This window comes from Leguminivora glycinivorella, chromosome Z (genome assembly GCF_023078275.1).
Source record: "Leguminivora glycinivorella isolate SPB_JAAS2020 chromosome Z, LegGlyc_1.1, whole genome shotgun sequence".
In the NCBI taxonomy this organism is placed as follows: Eukaryota; Metazoa; Arthropoda; class Insecta; order Lepidoptera; family Tortricidae; genus Leguminivora; species Leguminivora glycinivorella.
The window spans coordinates 48,270,416-48,293,699 of NC_062998.1; the positions used below are offsets into that span (position 1 = coordinate 48,270,416).

Consider the following 23,284-nt stretch of genomic DNA (forward strand, 5'->3'; position numbering starts at 1 on the left):
TTTTGAAGTCGGTTAAAAAATGAAACGGTCCGTTCGGTTTAATGGTTACGAATGTACAAACGTTAAATATTGTTGAAGTAATGAGTTATCTTTGTTTCAAGAATGAAGATACATTATGATATTCCTGTTTGAAAATAAATACGCAAAATTGTTAGTGGGTACCGTTACTTGGAGATTTTTAATTCGTCGGGTATAGAGTCAGCTACGGGGAAGTGACACCCTGTGTTATGATCTGAGTTTAAATTCAAAAGTGATTAATAAGCGAATAGTATTTTTGACTGTATCTGACTTTAATGTGGTTTGAAACATGTCTAGGCAACGCGAAATGCACAGTATTTTGCTAATGTATTGTGTTCTGTACAAAAACCTATCTTTAAAAATATTCTGCCATTAAGCCCTAGCAACGCCAAGTTCATTATATTGGCATTCGTTAAAAAAAAAAATAAGTTGAGAATTCTTTATCTTTTAATGTTCTCAATGCATGTTTATCCTTTTTGGACATTTCTTAAAGCTGTTTGATTTTGAAGTAATGTGTCAGTCAGATAATGTCATAATAGTATGTACATTTCTAGTTAAAATTTAATCATGTTTTCTTGTTAAATTGTGGAAGCGGTTTAATAATAATACTGTAATCAAGTACAAATCTGTAATCTTTCATGTTTTGATAATTTGTGCTTATGGAGAATAACGGGAACTCTGTTGGAACAGTACACTAAACGGAACTACATTATTTTGGTACGTGTTATGGCAATCAAACAATTAAACTGTAAGTCCTATTCTAAAACTTGAATAATACCTTGGTATTGATTGGTAACTAAAATTTGATTGTGTTTGAAAATCAGTAAGTAAACATTCAACCAAAATATTTGAGTTATGTCAGAAACCTGCTTTTAAGGGGCATCACACGGTATTTATCGATTTTGAGCTAAAATCAAGTTTTGAGTTAAAATTTTTAAATTTGCAAATAGATAGAACTATTTGCTTTTGGTAGCTCTAGTTACCAGCTGTCACCTTTATTTTACTTGACAATATAGTTCATTGAAAACATTTAGAGCAATTGAGTGGCTAAAACAAACGGCCATTGGTTCTTTAATCTTTTATATTTATTCGTATGAGCCATATTTGAAAAAAAAAAACTTATTTTTAAGATTTTGTTAAACATGGTCTAAAAAAAGCACTTTTTTGGAAATTTAGTGCAGTGTCTTACATACATAGAATCGACATGTTTCGATTTGTCTTTGACTAATCTAAATATTCAAGAGAGATTTTAATTTTAAACTAATTACTTAAAAAAAAAGTTTTTGGGCTTAAAATTGTTTAACTTTGTTTCTGAGATATTTGGCATCAGCTGTGAAGTAATTTTGAGATAATGTCTTGCTTAAGACACAATGTTGTCAATGTGATAGGCTTTAGAAGTTATCATAATATCAATGCATTCAAACCGAAGGTCATTAGCGCAGGGAATGCCCTTAAATTATTTAACCTGAGTTATATTGGCGGGCGATGAAAGCCATGTCCACTAAATATTTTAACCATGATATTTATAGACAATATTAATGCATTTCGGTGAGAAATCATTGTACGTTTCTGGAATCGCAACTAAATTTTTGGCATAATGGTGGCGAACAACGCTTTATTAATACGACAGGAATTGAACAAAATGATGTAAACACCTACCGTGAGTTAGGTCGTCGTCGTTGAGATAAACAAAGGTACCTAGTGAGTAAGAAGTAGTAAAGAAGTAAACTATGGGAAATCAATGAAGGATTTAATTGAGATGAGAGTTCTATGGCAAGGTTTTTGCAAAGACTGTTTTGCATATTGTTGGGAACATTATTTTCACGCTGTTTTCTGTGGAATATACCCCTTGTGCGGCTAAAATTAGCCTGATTGTATGTTACTGCTTAAATAGTTTATTTGATGCTAAATAATGATATTGTGATTGTTAGTGCTATATTAAATGTTTGGTTTTAACTAAGTATTTGCTTGGCAGTAAAAAAAAAATGAGAATTTTCTTCGGGTCAGGAAAGCCGAGCGATGAGCTTTGATACCTCAGATTGTTGTATTCTGTCCACAGATGTACGTTGCAGTGACGTACACGATGTTGGAGAAAAGGATGGTGTGTGGGAGAAGTACCTAGAAGTTACCTGTTAGCGTTTTTGGAAGAAACTGATCTACTGGTTTCTGCAAGCGAAAACTACAAGGATCCTTCTTCTGGGAGATTAGGTTCGCAAGGGTGCGAACATTGTCAGATTGGCCGTGTCGGAGAATGACCAAAATGCGGTTTAAGATACGTTTTATGACGCAATATTTGACAAATAGAGCAAACAAGGGTTTTACAACTTTGTACAACCTGGCTGGTATTCGACTGAGTTCTGCCAAAACGTCACAGAGGACGCTACTGTCTAAAAGAATAGAATCGAAAAACAGATGATGAACAGATGATTGGAGGCTGCCGATCGAGCTGCAGGCAAAATGGTTGAGGAGTGCTAGCGTTGTTGGAGATTCTTCGGTCTAATCCGGCAGTTTGCTCGAAATAATAGGCGGGATGTAATCTATAACGTAATTTAATGTGTAATTGATTTTGTGAAGTAAATTCTGTGAAATGGACATGGTATTTCTTTGAAAAGCTCTCATAAACAACTACAACGGGTCCTGACAACGGTTCTGGTATGATACGCCCACGATCCGACATACATATGTCTTTGTTAAAACGTATGTAGTTGGGGTTTACCTAAGACTAGACAGCTTTTTATCTAAAATATATTGTTACGTAGGTACTTCCCTAGTCTTCTACTGACTTAGTTCTCCATACTATCTGTATGAATTTGGGTTTTGATTAAATAGATCCTGCTGTATTCAGTTTACTCTATTCGGTTCGCGAGTCTAAATACAGCTTGAATCAACTAGTGTAGGTATTAAAGTAGTAAAAGGGGTAGAAATCACAGGAAATTTTAAGTTTGTAATCTCACGACTCGGCAAAGAAGTAAAGTATTTGAAATTTTGATTTGGTAATTTACTCAATACAAATAATTGTGTAGAGTTATGTGTAGCGTAAAATCGTAATAAACTTGCAATCAACTGATTATCACTTTTCCATTATTGACACATACAACAAAACATGTGCCGTATTGTTTCGATAGTATCTACAGTGTAACGGTGTGTAAACATATTTGTTTGGCTTCCACAACATTGCGCAATTGCGACCACTCCAGGCAAATTGCTTGGCCGAGTGTTTGTCCATCGCGCCATCCCCTGTGGCGTTGTAAAATGGCTACACCTACAAATAGGAAATAGATGAGATACGCATTTGGTGTGGGTTCGACGGGGATCATCACTTTTAAGCAAACATTTTCTTCATCTTCCTTGGGTTAAATATTCCGGTATTTTTACCGGACGGCGCGCGGTTTTTAGGCGGACCATGGATTGAGCGCAAACATTAATTTTGACAGCCATCTGAGCATCTGACCTTCCAAAAGACCTCTATTGGAATTAGTCCGATTGCAGGTTAGGTCCTGGCAAATTATAGGTACTCTTACATTAATTATTGCAAGCTATTTGCTTGGGAATAGTTGGTCTTGCTGTCTTTTCATGAATCAACCCGTATAACTATCGAACTAGCTTGTCAAATTTCAGAACCATCTGTTGAGAAATGCGACTTATAGCGAGAGAACAAAATCGTTTTTAACTACTCTGTACCGAAACATAAATAAATACGTGGACATTAACAAAATATTACCAAAACAAGGAAGTAAAACACAAAGTACGGAAAAATTCACACGTTCCAGTCTGCGTATGCAATAACTGATAAGTGATAACGTATCTTTTATTAGGGACTTTGGCCTTCGCCGTGACAGTTACAGATGGTAATCCGTTGTCAAGGCCCAAGGACGCTGACGAGTACGGAGCGGAAATAGATAAAAATATATATAACTACATATGAATATAATTTTTTGTATGTCCTGATTGATAATACGTCATTAATGAGAAAGAAAATTTGTCTTAGCGGGGAAAGGCGTTAAGAAACAATGACTTAGTGGGATTTGTTCGTTATATTAAAAGCTACAGTCGAACTAATCATATTTAATGATGCGTCTCAAACTATGCATTAATTAAGTACTTCATAATAAGCCCTCTTTAGGATCAAGCCACATACGATAGCATTGATATTACACTAAAGCATTGCCGTAACTTTATTTGCAGGCGTTACGTGACTCAACTGCTATAAACATCGACACAAATTCAACTCATTAATTATGGACAATTTGTAATCTAAATGAATAACTTTCTTTAACTTTTTAACCGCTTAGAATTTCTCACCGACCCCGAATATGAAGATTGTCTCATCTGCATGACTTCTGCGAAATGAGCTGGATATTGCCTGTTTTATCTAGCGTTTGTACGATTATTAAGAAAAAATAAACGAATATTCATTAAGGACAAGGGGCTTAGAGAAATGTGACACGACGACGATAAAATATTTTTTTCTTGAATTGGACAAGTCAAAGAAAATAATTAGCATACAACTTGATCGTCATTACAAATAGTAACTGAAATGAGAGTGAGACCAAGGGTGACGTCACAACCTTCGATTGCCGAGCAATCAAAGTTCCGCGAATCGACGCAGATGATCTCATGGCATTGTTAGATCACCATAAAGGGTTGCATAAGTTAATCAATGCTGAACTGATTGCTAACATATTGTAGTTTACTAAACTTGTGGATAATTTGTTACTTTCGCAATGAAAAGGTACCACTTTGTAGTCACTAGTCACCATAAAAACGAATTTGTTGGTATCCTTATAGGAACATGTTCGACTGTTCGTATTGTGAAAACACTGTGACCTTTTCGAGACTGTAATCTTAATTTTTTTATCATTTTCTCATGCGACTGGCGGTTAATTTCAACTAATCGAAATATTTTCCATGTTTTACACTATTAACACAGAAATTATGTAATAATAATAGTCCAAGTAGGTACAGAAGGCTCACTCCTTTGATGTTCACAATTTTTTTTATACCACGTCGGTGGCAAACAGGTATACGGTCCGCCTGATGTAAAGCGGTCACCGTAACCTATGGACGCCTGCAACTCAAGGGGTGTCACATGCGCGTTGCCGACTCATTAGAAACTAAAATGCCGCCATTCTAAATTCATACTCCTACATTAACAAACGGACCGCACGCAGCGGCTCACTCCGCGATTCTGCTATTAACTAGAGTCCACTGAGCGCACACTATACGTAAGATTATGGAAAATATTTCGTTCTGTTGAAATAATCTGCCAGTTGGGCTTGTCCCCCTACGTACCTTATCTAAAAATGATAACAGAAGGAAAGTAAAAGACTTTATTTTTTAGATTTGGTTCGTCCTAGGCATCCGTACTTCGCAAAGCGTGCGCAAAGTGCGCCAAATCGTCGAGTGAAAAGTAAGGTACTCACAGTAGAATGCCTCCAGAAGTGTATCAGGGCGTGTATGTCGGTGGCCGGAGCCAGCAGCAGGTAGTCCCGCCATTCGTCGTAGCTGATGTTCAGACTGCCATCCTGGTCCATCCTGCGGACAAACTGGGAAGAGTGAAGAGACCGACACGGTTGTGCGATATATTTGTTCTAATACTGTATTAGCATGAGAGAGCGACGGTTTTTGGCCAGTTTGTGTTGTGGTGGTAAATACGTGTGGCTTGCGGTGTACTTTGCCAGCAAAAGCGTCAATGAAACTTCGGGCCACCCCATACTAAATAGCTTATCTTGAGCGTCAGAATCTAGTTTACTGCATAGTTGAAGTTGGCGCAAGCAGCGTCTCCATTTTTGCACTGAATAGGCACAGACTGTCAAGATGCCGGTGAGGGCCTGAGGGGCGGCCCTTCATGTATGCTTGTTTTAATATGTACATCGAGCTCCAAAATTGCATATATTTATTATGAATGAATTGTTCGGACGAGTTTACCTAGGCATATGACTAGTTGTGAGTTGTGACGTTGTAGCATGGCTTAATTATTTAATAATTTAGTTTTTATTTTTACAAAAGCTGTAGCAGTATGTTTTAACAATAATTGTACACTTAAAGCTGAATGACAAATATATTTTCTGTATTAACATCTAAATATATATAGTAGGCGAAAAAGTTTAGCATTGCTCCCGATTTTAGTACTAATTATTAACCTTAAGAATTCCCCTACATCTATCAACGCAGAATAGGCAACAGTTGATAGAATAAAGGCTTCATGTCTGCGAAATATGAGCGAAAAAGTCGTCATTTATGTCGGAAGGTGTCGATCAGAGCTGAACGGTGCCTATTCGCCCTTAGGGCCACCACACACTAACATCTTTTGTGCGTCTAGTTAGAGCTATGAAAAGAAATTACCCATTGCACCAAAATCTTGCGTCCAGTAGCCTTAAAACTTGACTGTACTGTACGCCAACACTGAAGTACTGTGGGGTGCCTCTTATTGCGCAGATAGCTTTTTTCTATCAGCTTTAGCCGATTTTACGTACTTGTATGAGGGGAGACCCTAAGTTTAAAAACGTAAGCCAATGTGGCATGGTTTTTATGGCATGATTCCAGTGTTCTACGACAAAGAATAACAATAGGTATGTACAATGTTGTGTACCACAGGTGGAAGCCGGCTACATGATGACTTACCACCAGAAACTAGGCCACGCATCTTTTCTGAAACACCAGTACTTCATTATAGGTTGTTCAGGAGCCGTCTGGTTGCAAACGTCGACAGAGACTATTGTCTTTGGCTTGCTATAGTACTAGCACTCAAAGGAAAGATATTTTTTGTTCTTACTAGCCGGGTCCACACAGAGCGAGGCACGTCGCGAGGCAATGTGCTCAAGCGGCAAATAGACAATTAAGACATGCCTCAGGCGAGGCATGTTGCTCGACCGAGTAAAACGCACGCACTGCCTCGATCGAGGTACGTCTACATAGCACATTAGCCGCGTGAAGTTATGTGCATCTCGCAAGCAATACATAAATAACTTAATTTCAAGAAGCACAAATATATGTCAAACATCATGGCAGGTGATAGCATCTGAAACAGGCAGAGATAATGCAAAAAGAGATGCCCTTGACATACTGATAAGCGAATCGGCCGGTCAGTCAGCTGAGTCGCGCGCTGCTGCCACCGCCGCTGCGCTGAACCGGTTTTACATCGACGCAAACAAGAACACGGGAGCTCAAGCCGATATACATGCCGCATTACGCTATCTAAATAAGTATGTAAACAAATATCCTAACGTAGTTAAAACTGAACCCTTTGATATGCAACTCGTTGAAAAAACTTTACTGAACGTTAAGCGTAAGGACTCGAAAGACATTAATGATATGTCCACCCGCTCATTAGACTTCATACCTAAATTTGTCATTAGTATGCTTTGTAATTTATTCAACAGTTGTATCGAACACGGCATTTATCCGAGCAACTTAAAAAATATTAAAGTACAACCTATCTATAAAGGGAAGGGCGAATTAAATAGACTAAAAAATTATAGGCCTATATCTCTTATACCACTGTTTTCTAAGGTGTTTGAAAGTCTTTTATGTAAAAAATTGATGTCTCATTTCAACCAAAATAACTTAATAAATCGCCAGCAATATGCCTACCAACCTGGCAGGTCGACGATTGATGCAGCACGAGACGTGGTATCCAGAGTGACTGGCCATCTCGACGCCGGGCGACAGGTCGCCGCTATATTCTGCGACCTGTCGCGCGCCTTCGAGCTAGTCGCACGTCCTCTGATTCTGGCCAAGTTGGATCACTACGGCTTTAAGGGTAACTACCATAATTTGATCGCTTCATTTTTAGAAGGTCGCAAGCAATTAACCTCTGTCCGTGGTGCCAGGTCTGAACTACTAGAACTAGGTGACTGTGCTGTACCCCAAGGATCGGTAATGGGTAACAACCTGTTTTTAATACTTATGAACGATTTTACAGCCGCCACCGATGATGCAGAATTTGTCATGTTCGCCGATGACGGCTGTGTCATCGTTTCAGCTTCGAATGAGCTGGAACTTAAGGTGAAACTCGCCAAAGTAATGGACGACGTCGCATCTTGGTTCTCAGTTAATGGAATGATACTGAACGTAGAAAAAACAAATATAGTGCACTTTTGCTTACGTGGGAAAAAAGAACATAACCTGCATATTTACTGCAATAACAAACTTGTTCCCCAGGTGGACGAAGTAAAATACCTTGGTCTCGTCATCGATTCCGGATTAACTTGGAACAGCCATACTGACTCACTATGCGACCGCTTGTCTGCTGCCTGCTTCGCACTCAGCAGGCTGCGCCCTAGCCTACATCCTGCCAACGTTAGGAAAGCCTATTTTGGCTACTTCCACTCATTACTAACTTATGGTATTGAACTATGGGCAACGTCAGCCAACCGCGACAGAATATTTAGGCTGCAAAAACGAGCAGTTCGCTGCATATGTGGGGTCCCCTGGGACCACCCCGCGCGAGAGCTGTTCAGGGATGCCAAGATCCTCACCCTCCCGAGCTTGTATATTCTTGACGTAGCCAAGTATGTGAGAGGCAACCTTGAGCAATTCCCGACGCGTGGTGACTCGCACAACTATAACACGAGGCGACGAGGCGAACTCCGTCAACCATGTACTCGTTTAGCCAAGTCTAAAAAGTGTCTCCACTCAATAGGTCCTAAAATATATAATCAAATACCACTAAAAATAAAAAATGTGAGTAATAACAAATCTTTCGTAAATGAACTTAAAAATAAACTTATGCTTGAAGCGTATTACACTGTTGACGAATTTTTCAACGACGTGCACTCTTGAACTGGTTCACTATACCAACCATTTTGAATTATAAAATTGAAATGTATCTTCGACAGCATGTTTGCATTAACTATGTAAGTTATAAGTGCCGACTGTAGACACTTAATAACAAAAAATAACAAAGAAGAATAATTGTATTTATATGTAATTTTGTTGACATGTAAAACTATGTTTTATAAAGGAATAAATGAATGAATGAATGAATGAATGAAGAAGTTGCCTCGCGACGTGCCTCGCTCTGTGTGGAGTGTGTGGACCCGGCTACTGAGTTTATTGTGTTTGGCTGACTATCGTACAGGATTTTCGTCGTATTTTGTGGGTTGTTGCGTGACGCTACTAACGTGGGTGACTGAGAGTTCATAAAGCTTAAGAGTTAGCCCGTAATAACATTTAAAAATTCTCTTTTTCTATATTAGACTTCAACATTCCTTGTGGCATTAACTCCGCCATTTGTTAATCACCGTATACTATGTGCAATAAAGTTTAACCCCCTTATTCATAAACGTTCACTAAAGTTATCAAGCCGATAACGTTCGTTTGTCCCTTTCTATCACGCCAATACGTCGGAAAGGGACAAAGGAACTTTATCGGCTTGATAACTTTAGTGAACGTTTATGAATAAGGGGGTTAATAAATATACACTCATCAGTAGGCTATTAAAAGGCCTTAGTGTCTTTTTGAACACTGCATAATTATTCTATTTTAGTATGCTAGCTATTTCATTGACCTTGACAATTTACCATGCTGACATAAACGTCGTACCTAGGAATACTAACCAAAGTAGGTACATTAGTTCCACACGCAAATTAAATCCTTGTGTAATATGGCACAGGTTATAAAATTGTGTACATTTTCGCGTGGACTTAGGTTAATATAGCTCTCAGGTATAAATAGACTCGTGAGGACGGACTAATTTAAAACAATACTGAAATCAAAATGTATGTAGGCATATAGAGATTTGGGAATAACATAAGCATGCAGATATTTTTCAATAACTGAGATAACTGTAAAATTGCCGAATTTTATTTACTGACGATTTATTTTAACAGATATCGATTAAATTGAGTATTATTTTAAACCCTATTAATTTAAACGGGAATATGACATATTGTACTTATCTCGTTCGGAATTTCAAAAATCTTTATAACCATTCTATCAGAAACTAACGAAAACAAATTATGCAACTAAAAAATGGTATAAATGCGTGCGAGAAACATCACATATACAAATTCGCCATGCAGATGCAGAAAAATAATCAAAACTATTATAATATACTAGTATCGTTTATCCTGCAAGGTAACGAAATAGGTATCTATTTAAATCAAAGTACCATTAACAAGAAAGTTTCTATATGTGTAAATGTTTCATTTTAATAATAAATAAAAACGCTTTGTAATAATAAATAGGCTGTAAATAGGCTTTTTAATACAATTAACTGTTAGTAAAATAATGTAAACGTTTTTGGACTTCTTAATTTTTGTGACTTGTTTCTTGAAAGAGCTTTTCATTTGAACCTTGAGTCCTTGACGGTAGCTTATGTTATGTTTTATCTTATACGATAAAAAAATAGAGTGAACAGGCATCTTCTGGGCGAGCTCACTCCATCGTAGGCCACGTCTTTGCCTTTGGCTAGTCTGTGGCCAAGAGTAAGCCCATTTATAATTAAAATAAAATAGAGGTCCTACAGTTCATTCTATAGAAAGCATTACGACGATCGAAGCTCAATCAAACCCGGAGGACCTTTCTTCCTTTATACCTACATTCACAGATAAAAACAGTCATACATTTGTCTATACCATTCTGCCGCATAAGCGCATTTGTACGTTGGCTCTTTGCCATGCAAATGCAGCAATATTTAGTGTTGACAAAAGACGTAGTCATAAAGATGAATCTGGTATAGCCAGGTAAACTATTTCGGTCCCTTGTTATTCCATTTGATATATCACTTGTTGGGCCATAGACTTCTACACTAATGGATTAAAACTCAGGCTAATTCGATTGTTTGCTAAAACTAGAATGAATTTTAAATGATATTGTGCATGTCGCTCAGATATCGTTTTGATGTTGTCAAATTAGCCTAAGTGATGGATTAATGCAATCACGTCCAGTGAAATATCGGAACGTCGGAAATAAAGGTAAAAATAAATTCGCGATAGACCCGGGTATAAAATATGTTTTTATATGTGAACACAGCAGTGAAATCACTTTGCAGTCTCACCTTTTCAGCAGGTTGGTGGCTTCATTTCTGCCGACGGCTATCCCGAGATCGGCGAATGCAGATATGAGCTCCTCCAGGTCCACCTTCCCTGTAAAAATAAAGATAACACGAATATTAATTGAGAAGCATCACCTTTACACAGGTTACCACACACCACAGTCATCATCATTGGCCTTCAAGTCTTTAACAGACTATACAAGCAGTGTCAAGTGGGGCGACAACGTTTTTTATGGTAAGTTAATACAGGAGCGACAAACACAACCATAATTCTGGCAGGTGTAGTGTGTAGTAGTGTACCCGTGGCGAACAGGTACAGCGCTGATAATCCTTGGCGCGCTTATTTGCGAGTGGCGCAAACCAAGTATTGTCGTAGATTTTACGTCGTTGAACACCAGTTGGCGCCACTTGTGTCTGTCTTCGGCAAGGTCTTCCCATTCATTTCCAAATAACCATCTCTTTCACCCTACCTACGACCACAGGAGCGTAAATGAGAAGTTTGGTTTCCATCTATTGTAGCCCCTCTCGAGACTTGACGTCGGTATCTAGTAAAATCTATCCTGTTCTTTGGTTTCCGTCTACATTAGGGTCTCACAAGACCTTTCGATGTCGGTGTCTAGTCAAGCCTATGGCTGATACTCTTTGGTGAAACTGCGTACCTATTGACAGTTTTCATAGCGGTGAGTAGAAATCGACACACAAAATACGCTAGTGTGCCGCTGCCGTCGTGGTCATAAGTCGTGCTGTTGGGCACAGTTTTCCTGTCAAGATATCACTCCACATTCTATAAAAATGCAGATTTAGGTTAGCCTTACGCCTTTCAATTTGAAACCGCACGGGTAAACCACCAATAACGTCAAGTAACCTCAAAGTTTTTTTACGGTATTCTATACACGATACTGGTAATTCGAATATGGAGGTACATACATAAACATGTATAAGTACATATGTAGTTAAAAGGGAAGTCGTAACTCCAAGTAATGCAAGTGCAGTAATTAGCGAAACTCTACTAATTACAAGTTATTTTTGTTTTGTCTATAGTGTTTTGTTTTGATAGATTTTAAAAGGCAAATCATGACTTTTTTTGATAAAGAATCAGCATTGTTTGTCATATCTACGGTCACAGTCCACCGACCATGAAAATAAATAAACAGATCCGTTATAAAGACAGCGATAGTCGATTTAACTACAAAAAATGCCAAATATACAGAATGTTAATAGTATCCCTAAGTTTATATTTTTTACTCCGGCTATGATTGATCCATTTAGGACATGGCGACCACTTTGACCCGAAGATAGCTAGAAGATAATGTAGCATATCTTTGACGCGAAACTACGTTCACATTGAGGGCACAAGTATAAGGGGAGGGGGGAGGGTATAAGTACATATAAATAAGCCTGGAAGGCCTTGAGCTGGTCGCGTAGGTATATCATCGAGGTCAACTTTAAGTTGATCCTCAAAATCCGGCACTTTGTTGAACACCATTGATATTGGAAGATTCCTCTCATCTCCCAGTCAGTGTAAATGCAGCCAAAGCAATAGATTTACGTACGATTCGATTGTTATTGTTAGTTAGCGTTTGACGTCACACATTATGTATCTAGTCCCGTGTCATAACAATACATTATGCATACGCTTGACAACATCGAGATGTCCATTTGAAAGTAAACGTAGGGTGAATATCCTTGGTATTGGTAACAAGGTTTTGTAAAGCAAGGATCAAATTTACAATTTTAAAGGCAAGATATTTTAAGGTACAAATTGAAAACCGGCGAAAAATTGAGCGCCCTATATTAAAAAATCCTCGATTTTAGGTTGAAATCGAATGTAATCGTAAAATGTACTCTGGCTCGTCTTATTCCCGCTTTATTGCTCTAAAATCCGAAGGCTCTTTTGAAAGAATTAATATGAGGTGTATGGTTCTTATACCCGGTTCAATTTGTACCTTAGATGGCAAGTTGGCATAACTTATATTGAATTAGCGGTAAAAATGTTCAGGTGCCCAAATTTGGAAATTAATTTACCACGTTCTGTCCAGTAGCTGTAGTTAATAGTTACTACTGCATCACTTGCATCAGTACTTGGCGGATGCAGTGCTGAATGTGGAGATCGGCAGAGCGCACAATGGATATGGACTATTGTCACTGGGCCACGTCAAGGCTTAGTAAAGCCTGAGTGGACGCTAAGATCGCAGCATGTGCACCCTATGCAGCGTCGACTCAGAACACTTGTATGCTCAATTGTTTGACATACACGCCCCGCAACGCTGCAAGCCCAATATGAGCGTGCACTCTAGCCTTACACTATGTTTTGGACGTTTTGATCACAGCAGGCGGCAATGCAGCTGCCCGTCGCCTGTATGGTGTGTTCGTATATACGGGCCGTCGCACGCAGCTCTCGACGGGTGAAAACCTTAAAGTTAAGAACATACGCACCATCTTTGTTCTTGTCGAGATGTGAGAACTGGAGGCGGAGGTTTTTCTCGTGCTCGCGCACGTAGTGGATGAACTCAGAGAGCGTGATGTCGCCGGCATCCTTGCCACCGGACTTTGCCAGGAATTTCTGGAACAATTGTTTTTGGGGTCAGCCATTATTGTAAGTCATTGCCAATAATCATTTAATTACTAATACTTAAATATGAAAACAACGGATTCATGTGAAAGGAAGTAACGGGAGAGAAAAATTGAGGAAAAGGTGGGTGGACTGTGTGAGAGATAATATAAAACGATAGAAGTACAAGTACCTAATGATGAGATGACTGGCGATAGAATGCTACTTATGGGAGAATAAGACATTTTGCGCCGATCCCAAAATTCCCAAATGACTGGGATAAGGACAAGCGAATGATGAATTTAATATGAAAACAATTCAAAACTTCATCGTAAACTAGGCAGAAAAAATGCAAACATAATCCAAATCTAAATAAACCTTACATTACACATGTTATACAAGTTACTGTGGTCCAGTGTAAGGCAGCGTTCCCACTTATGCGTCGCGTGTCTCGGGGCGCGCAAAGGGCGTCCGCGCCACGCCACCTGAGTGTAATTCAAAAAGCGTCTCCTCAGTACATTTTGTATAGGAAGGACGTAAGGCGCGCCGCCAAGCGGCGCGGCGCGCGCCCCGCCGCCGCCACGCCACCTGGGGCGCGTCTTACGTCTTTCCTATACAAAATGTACTGAGGAGGCGTTTTTTGAATTACACTGAAGCGGCGTGGCGCGGACGCCCGTTGCGCGCCCCGAGACACGCGACGCTCTGGTGTGGCCGGTCACTTAAGTGCGTTATGAGCTATTATTTTGTTATAAATAAAGTACCTACGCCTTAACAAGTAGCCAACGTACCGACAAGTAAACCACATAGTTTGATCCAGCGATATTATTAGTACGGCGACACAGACGGACTAAATTTAGGTCACTCGCAGGACACGTGTTTGCTTTCTAGTGCAGCTAATGGTTATTTCTTCAATCGTATTGAAAGGAATCAATAAGCTACTGTTACTGCCTACAAAGTATATGGCAAGAGAATGAACCTACATATATACTCAAGCACCCTTCAAAGCCGTCAACCTTCAAATCTAGGGTGATCTGGCATCTTCTGGGCGAGACCCTAACGGCCCGGCCACGACATTGGTCTAAGCGCGACAGCGGTGAGCGGCATCCATACGTGCGAATGAAAAGTCCCATCGCTGTGTCTCGCTCCAATGTATGGCCGCCGCTGACCGCTGTCGCGCTTAGACCAATGTCGTGGCTGGGCCGTAAGTGCGTTTTCACATTATCCGATCCTATATTGGATGTCGGACCGATATCCCATACATTACAGGCGCCATATAGGATTGCCTTCTTCTAAACTGACGTATTCGTAGATGTTTGAGAGTGGTAATTCTTGCCACTTCTTGCCCAACGCGCCGAGCTCTTGGTGGGATGTGGGAACGACCATTCCGAACATTTTCAAACATTCGCCACACAGACGCCACGGACATTGGGTAGCTAGTTCAGAACAAACAAGGACTTAGCGAATTTTTTTTTCAATTATATGAGCGCCGCTAGCTGACGCGTGCCGCGGGTTTTTATTTTTACATACAATAGAACACGCAGGCGTATGCTTTAAACCTATGTAAAACAACAGAGCACTGCATGCCAAAATGCACCAGTTCAAAGTCATGCTATTTATTTATTTTTCCCCTCACTAGCTCGGAAACACGTGTTTTGTCCTTTAATACCAGCGGGTAAAAACGCATTTTATCCACTAGTGGGTAAAGTAATTTGACCTTGAATAAAGTCAAATTAACTGCTTTAAAATTGATAAAAGTAGGTGAATCTAGTAATAAAGATGATTTACCACCTGTGGAACTACTGGAAGCAGTGATAAATGCATTTTTTGCGTTGTAGTTTCCTCGCTATAGTGAGGGGAAAAGCTTTGTGTTACACTCGGGTGCAAATGTATTTTACTTCTCGTGTGTTAAAAAACTCGCAAGTTCAGGATTCTATTCTCGAACCACTCGTTTCACTCGTGGTTCAACTATAGAATCCTTTCACTTGCTCGTTTTTCAATTCCACACTCAGCGTTAAAATACAACTTTGCCCCCTTGTATAACAAATAACTATTTCATACAATAGAACACGCAGGCGTATGCTTTAAACCTATGCAAAACAACAGAGCACTGCATGCCAAAACGCACCAGTTCAAAGTCATGCTATTTATTTATTTTGTCTTAGCCTGCATTAGTGTCCCACTGCTAGTCAAAGGCCTCCCTTCTCTTCCTCCACTCGACCCTATAACTCGCACTTTCCCAACAGTTCGGATAGAATTTTTCCAAGTCGTCGCACCATCTTCTTTTCGGTCTGCCTGAACCCCGACCTACACCATCTATGGTAGTCCGTGGGTCCCACTCGGTAACCTTATTTTCTATTAGGCATTATCAAACGCCAAACCGAAGGGTCAGCACTCTAGTTTCTATTTCTCTGCTCCAGTGACTTCCGTTCCGAATCAGCTTAAACCCGGAACATTTATTTGGTAGTCGATTTCCGATGTTAATTAGTTCGCAGTGCTTTCATCCGGAAAACGCTAATACACGCCACTTCACACCCGCTTGCGTTTACACCGATCAATATGTTTCGTAGATCAGTACTATGGGTATAAGAATGTAAGGCCTAGAAACCTTGTTGTATTACTGTATTGCTGGTTTAATAAGATAACCAAGGTGACTTTTGGATGTCGACTACTGTTGCGACATAGGTATATCATTATAGTTACCATTTTACAGGTATCTTAGGATTCTTGACTAAATAAGTAACGTTGAATGAGTGACGATCCAGCAGTTTACACAGTCGAACGCTGCATTACAGACCGGTAGCATCGATAGCTAATACAGTACCTATTATGTAGAATTTATTTTCCAAATAAATACATTTCTCATACAAATATTCGCCAGTGGATAGGACAAGATGAGAATAACTCAAACAAAACTGGTCCATTTCATACACGCGAAAAACGCGCGTTGGTTTGTCTTAACAATACCGACTGGCGCTTTCTCTTAATATCGCTTCGCTGTTGCCTATTTATTGTATTTGAACAATTGGGACGAAAACAGACGAAAATCCGATTTTAGCGGGGATCAACTAAGTGACGAAACGTCTATTACAGAAAACAGAATTTAAAAGTCGGTCCGTCGGTCAGGTGTTTTTTACAATTAAAATGTTGAAAAAACCCCCGACAAAGTAAACCGATTTTCATGAAACATGGCTAAGAACTGAACACTCCCGACTAAATAAGCATTCAAGCAAAAAAAAAATCTAAATCGGTTCATCCGTTCGGGAGCTACGATGCCACAGACAGATACGTCAAACCTATAACACCCCGTCGTTTTTGCGTCGGGGGTAAAAAATATATAATATATACATGAAGAAAAACCCCCGACTATACAATAAAAAGTTCAATAAGAGCGTCCCATACATTTCGCTCCCACCCACACGCTACATCCTGAATATAACGTAGCAATTGGATTTAAAGGCACTTAAGTTAATTAATTGATTAGTTAAGTGCATAGGTGAATTTATTCACCGATATGTTAGGTTTATAAGCTAGTTTCCTACTAGTCAAATCAGCTTCTTTTAAAGAACTGACAAAACGTTTGCTAATATGGAATTACTATGAAATACTGAGGAGTGACGTCACGGTCAATTCATTTACTTTATATCTTTCTCTTTGACTTATTAAATATAAATTACTAGCTTTTGCCCGCGGCTTCGCTCGCGTTAGAAAGAGACAAAATGTAGCCTATGTCACTCTCCGTCCCTTCAAGTATCTTCACATAAAAAATCACGTCAATTCGTCGGTCGCTCCCTTTTGCCGTGAAAGACGGACAAACAAACAGACACACACACTTTCCCATTTATAATATTAAGTATAGATATTTAAACATAACTTCTGTCTATATTTTTCTTCTAATTATGTGGTGCTTTATTTCGTGCACTGCATAATATATTTTATTTTAAGTATAGAAAACTAGCCTATTGTATTCCCATTTGGATAAAAGTCCAGGAGATAGCAGATTCTAGTGCATTGTGTTACCCCTCTTTTTCAGGAGTTGCGGATGGAGTTAGAACTCTTCCCTTACTTATTCCTCTATGCTCCTACTTACCACCCTCTGCAGAGAGAGGAGGAGAGGTATACCCACTAAAAACCACTCCGTCCGACGTCGCCCTTCTAGCTGTTCTGAAAGAGCCATGGGATGCCGGAGATTCTTCCAAGACCCCTTAAAGCAGCTATGGTCTAATGCCAGAGTCCCTACGCTAACGGATTGTATTAACCCTACTCTTGATGCTGACTGTACACCCCAGCCACATACTCGAAGTACTGATGTGCCGACGGAAAGTTTCCAAAATTCTGAAATTTTCACATAGGAAAACTTCGGAAACTTTCCATACTTTGTATGGACAATTGTATGGATGGAAACTTTCCATTTCATAAATTTAAATTCCCTTTATTTTTCGTGAAAGTTCCGTGAATTTTTCAAGAAATTTAAGATTTTTTTGGAAAGTTTCCGCAACTTGCACATCACTAACTCGAAGATTGGTGGGGAAAGTTGAGAGGGGAGTATGCAATGATGTATGGCGGCAGATGACGACAAAAGACACACGCTAGTTACTACGTGTCTCCCCTTAGCATAATAATACTAGAGAGTGGACGTCACAGTTGTTGCTCATCAGCCGGGTCCACACAGAGCGAGGCACACCGCGGGGCAACGTGCTCACACGGCAAAGACATGCCTCGGCCGAGGCATGTCTACATAGCGCGCTTGCCGCGTGAGCACATTGCCTAGCGGCGTGCCTCGCTCTGTGTGGACCGGGCTATTGAGAATACAGGGGGGTTACCATGACGTACTAAAGACGTTCAGTTTAGGTTGAGAGAAAGGGACACAGCTATAGCAGTTACATAGCTCCGTCCCTCTCTCTCAACCTAAACTGAACGGCTTTAGCACGTCATGGTAACCCCCCAGTTCTCGTTGTGTGCGTGTGTGATGCGCTAGACGCAATAGAAGCGTCTATCTACAAGTGTGTGGGTTCAAGAACTTGCGACAGGGGCATTCAATACAAATTTCCTTCCTATATCTGTGTACCTATTTGTTCGCTACTTCTCATGCACAGAGAACCTCCTATAGAGTGCCAATATTGTAAATTTAGTGCGCGCTACAAATCACCAGTGCTTGGGGCGCGAGGAGCGGGAGGGGAATGTGTTTAGCGCGCTGCGATTGGTCGTTTCAAGGACGGCAGGCAGTCGCGCCAGATGAAAAGGGAGTCGCGTAAATAGCCAGTGTAAGTTGACCTATGCCGGCTCTGAATAAATTATAAATATTACTTATTTGTGGAATGTAATACCGTCTGTTTTTAAATTTGATCTTCTTGTTACCTTTCCACACCATTTCACACTACAGGTGGACATCTTTAAGGCATCAAAATACCCTTTTTCAATTTTTTTATTGCGAAAAACACGAGCTGCTTTCGGGTCGGTTACTTGGTTGTTACTGATCGGGCACGGCGAGCGCCCGCGCTTATATCATGGCAAATACAAGTAAGGCTGGTGACCGCGAGTCGTCTTGTAATGGATGTATATAGGGGTTGGTCTGTGTTCTCATGTCACTCATCAAGTGTGAGTTGCCTAGGTGGTGCATTTTTTATGTGTTGAGAACACAGAACACCCCACTAGAAGCCTAATGCAAGCGATATTGTTCGAGACGCAAATCACCAATCCTTGCGGGGTGAGGCGGGCGCGCACGGTGCTGCCATTGATCGTTTCAAATAATGGCGCGCCTTTACGATTAGCAGTAGGGATGGGAATGGGACATGTCTATTATAGACAATGGTACCGGTACCAGTACTGTGGTGAATTTGTTTTGCAACAAATTATAATATTATAATTAAATTATAATAAGGCCTAGTTACCCTTCGGGTTGGAAGGTCAGATGGCAGTCGCTTTCATAAAACTAGTGCCTACGCCAAATCTTGGGATTAGTTTCCAAAGCGGACCCCAGGCTCCCATGAGCCGTGGCGAATGCCGATGCCGGGATAACGCAAGGAGGATGATGATTGTGATAGCACCTCAATAAAAATCATTCTAGTAACTAATAACTAAACTGTGCATTTTTACTTACGTTTACTAAGTTAAATTACCAACTAAATATTCTAAACTAATCAATCAACTAAATAACACTACAGACTCTACAGATTCTAGATAATTATTCACAATTACAAATCTGCTTTCTTTTATATTTCATAAAATGGTAGCACATGGTACGAACGGCAGTACGAAGTTCCCGCAACAGACATAAACTAACATGGCCCCATCCCTAGTCGTTTACGTGAAAGGGATAGCATATCGCATTGTTAACTAGGCAAAAAGGGATGGACGCGCCTCGGCGCCGCTCAGTACAACCATATTGACCAGTATAAATGAACTCCGCGGATAATAAACAATATTCAACAAAATAATTAATTTGACTTAACTGTGGAATGTTATTCCATCTTTTTTATATGTAGAAGTGTTAGAAGGCTTGCCACACCACTTTATGCTGCAAGAGACCATTGTTTGCAACCAAATTTGATTATTTAAGATTTTTTCCCGAGCGGACATGAACACTGTTAGCGGGTCGTATACTTGGGCGCTACTGATCGGTGTCGCACGCGTTCAAACTTTTATAAACCTGATTTGTCGTATGCTTGGTGACCGCGAGTCGCCCTGTAAGGGCCGTCTTGTTGTATTGGTCTGTGGTTGAGAAGTTCAGAGCACAAACATGTTTTAATACTAATTAGGTACTGTGCTCTAGATAGTTTGGCTGCATGCCATGTCCTCTGCTCATCTGCACATAGTTATGTTGATTCAACTGGAATTGTTACAAACACATTTTTGTACATACAGAAGTATCATCGGAATGATAAAAATACACTTACAAAATATGTATCTCACTTCATATATTAATTGCTACTAATGATATTATAAATTGAAAATAATTCAAAGTGAAGATTGCTTCATGCATGCATGATTAGTATGTCAAAAATGACTGTTTCCGAATGAATATTTACAATGATAAAAGATACATTATTTGAATGTTTCACACTTATTTTCATTAGACTTATATTGGCCAATTGATTTTTTATTTTATTTAGAGCATGGTTACCTTTTTGATTTTTGTCAAGCTACCGATATTTCGACCCAGTGGCAATGCATCATGATAACAGAAAACTGAAGAACAGAAATCAAAAAGATAACCATGGTCTATATCCCGGTCAATATAAGTCTAAAGATACATTATGTTTGTAATAATACTAATAATGTACAATATTTCTCTAAGTGTCAACATTAAATAGTCTATTAATCTTATAGGCAATTATTTATAGATATTTTAAGTATATAATTTCATCTCTTTACAATATTTCTTATTCAATAAATTATGTGTTATCGTGATCTGATCTGGTTCCGGCAGAATATCAGTGCTGCTGCCTCAGGGCGTAGCGTAATACTGAGCCGTAACCCTTTTGTCTTGTTGCGACACGCACAGTATCATAGTATGCTATGGTAAAAATCTGTGTAATTTCCTGTTTTCCAATTTGCTTATTATGTATTCTAATTCTCTTTTGTAACTTATTTCTTTTGTGTATTCTGTGTGTATTGTGACAAACAAATAAACGTATATCTATCTATCTATCTTATGCAAGACTACACTACCCTTCAATTGACTTCAACTACTATGACAAACATAATAAAAGTGCAGTTGATATTCAAGACATATTTATACTGAGATCTTAAGGAAATATAAAGCTAATTATTAGGCTACACTCTTACCCCCTTATTCATAAACGTTCACTAAAGTTATCACGCCGATAAAAATCGTTTGTCCCTTTCCGACGTGTTGGTGTGATAGAAAGGGACAAACGACTTTTATCGGCTTGATAACTTTAGTGAACGTTTATGAATAAGGGGGTTACAGCATAGAGGAATAAGTAAGGGAAGAGCTGTCACTCCATACATCAGTAAATGCAAGTTATTTGTATAGGCATAGTTTAGTGACATCTAGCAACAATCACGCGTCAAATAGTGTGAATTATCAGTACTGCTACTTGTCAATAAATGTCGTGAAGAGACATTTTTTCAGTTTATAAGAAAAACGGGGTACATAATTACAAATGTATAACAGTTACATTTTTATTAAATCGGATGACCCATAATCATTCCATGGAGAAATATGAACAGGCAGAAGCTAATATGCCTGATAAAATATTAACTTTGGAGAGATTAGATGTCTGTAAGACATTCCGTGTGTTTACAAAAGTGTTTAAATGGAACTGAACGAGACTAGATTGTCAGTGTGTACCCTACTTTGCATAACAATAACAAATATACCTAATCTTTCTTATCACAGATTACCTGTATGAGATTTTTGGCTACATCTTGACAGAAGATAAATCAATCTCTTTATCAACAAGTCAATAGCCAAATATTGCAGTTTAGACAAGGAGATAATTTTACTTTCTCCTATATTTAGTCATAAATATATGTACTTTTCACTATTATGTAGAGAAATTGCTACTTCTTTCTAGTTTTAGTTCATAAACTTTGGCATTAAGTGATCTAATCACCATGAAAGATGCTACTTTGACATTGTTGTAAAAAAATGTTTAGTCCCTACTTAGTTGTAATTTATAATAGGTTGAAAAAAAAAATGATAGATAAAGAATGATAAACACAAGAATATAAAGAATGAACCTCTTACAACAAAGAATTTCGCATTTGGCACAAAACATGCCATCAAATTTGGAAAATTCTATTTTGAAACTGTGCAAATTATGACATTATGACAGTTGCTATTACTCTTATGTATACATGCATTTGTATTATTACTTTGTGAATTATTGTTAATGCAAGTTATATGAATAAATTAGTGAGTCATAGCTCGATCGAGGCACACGTGTCGGCGTTTCGTCGGGAAAAGCGATGCGAGGTGAAACCACCGTTATTTATTCCATAAAGCATACAATAAAAAATGTAATTCTAACCTCTGCATAACTTCGGTTAATGTGTGGAGCCAGCTCCTTGAGCGCGACGGACAAGTCATGGATGTCGATCTTCCCATTTCCGTCGATATCTAACTTAGCGAACACTTTTTCTAGTCTTTCTTCGTCTTCTTTTGGTAATTCCTCTAATTCCAACGGTGGATGACACTGCACCATAGTGTCTATCGTTTGCGTAAGTACTTGTTAAACAACAAGATAGTAATATATCTTCGGAGGTATTGGTATAGTCATACATAACTCTAGGTTAAGTGAAAATTAGTAAATTATAAATCATTTTTGGAAGATTCGCACTCGCTTTCCGAGAACAGCGAACCGTTGACAGCTAGACGGAAGGACTGCACTGCGCACCCACACACACTACAAACTTTTCCTTGTCGCTGTACACATACATTCCTACGTACATTGGCATGAGCGTTTTTAGGTCATTTACTGAAAAAATGCGCCATCTGTCGTCTGTGTATTTCAACAGACAGTGTTGCCTATTGATTTTCCATTATTCATATCAATATTATTTATAAGAAATATTATTTTTTCTGTAACTAAACTATCATGAAACTAACAAAATAAATTGTAAGTAATCTTATTTTCTTTTTCGTTTGCTAGAGCCATCTATGAGTTTGCCTCGGTGAGTAACTTGCACAGCGCCATCTCGTGGTGGATGAAGTTAGCTCGCTGCTCACGCAAAATTGAAACAAATGTAGT

At 39.1% G+C, this 23,284-nt stretch overlaps 1 protein-coding gene across 1 annotated transcript in view; it reads right to left on the reverse strand.

Moving 5' to 3' along the window:
• Positions 1–22,946, reverse strand: part of LOC125240751 (calcium-binding mitochondrial carrier protein SCaMC-2) — a 77,684-nt gene extending 54,738 nt beyond the window's left edge. Inside the window, exons 1-4 of the mRNA XM_048148806.1 lie at positions 22,565–22,946; positions 13,454–13,580; positions 11,021–11,108; positions 5,442–5,553 (exon numbers count right to left, since the gene is read on the reverse strand). Of these exons, the coding sequence (XP_048004763.1) occupies positions 5,442–5,553; positions 11,021–11,108; positions 13,454–13,580; positions 22,565–22,738 (501 nt within the window). The 5' untranslated portion in view covers positions 22,739–22,946. The remainder of the gene's footprint in view (positions 1–5,441; positions 5,554–11,020; positions 11,109–13,453; positions 13,581–22,564) is intronic.
• Positions 22,947–23,284: the final 338 nt, after the last annotated feature.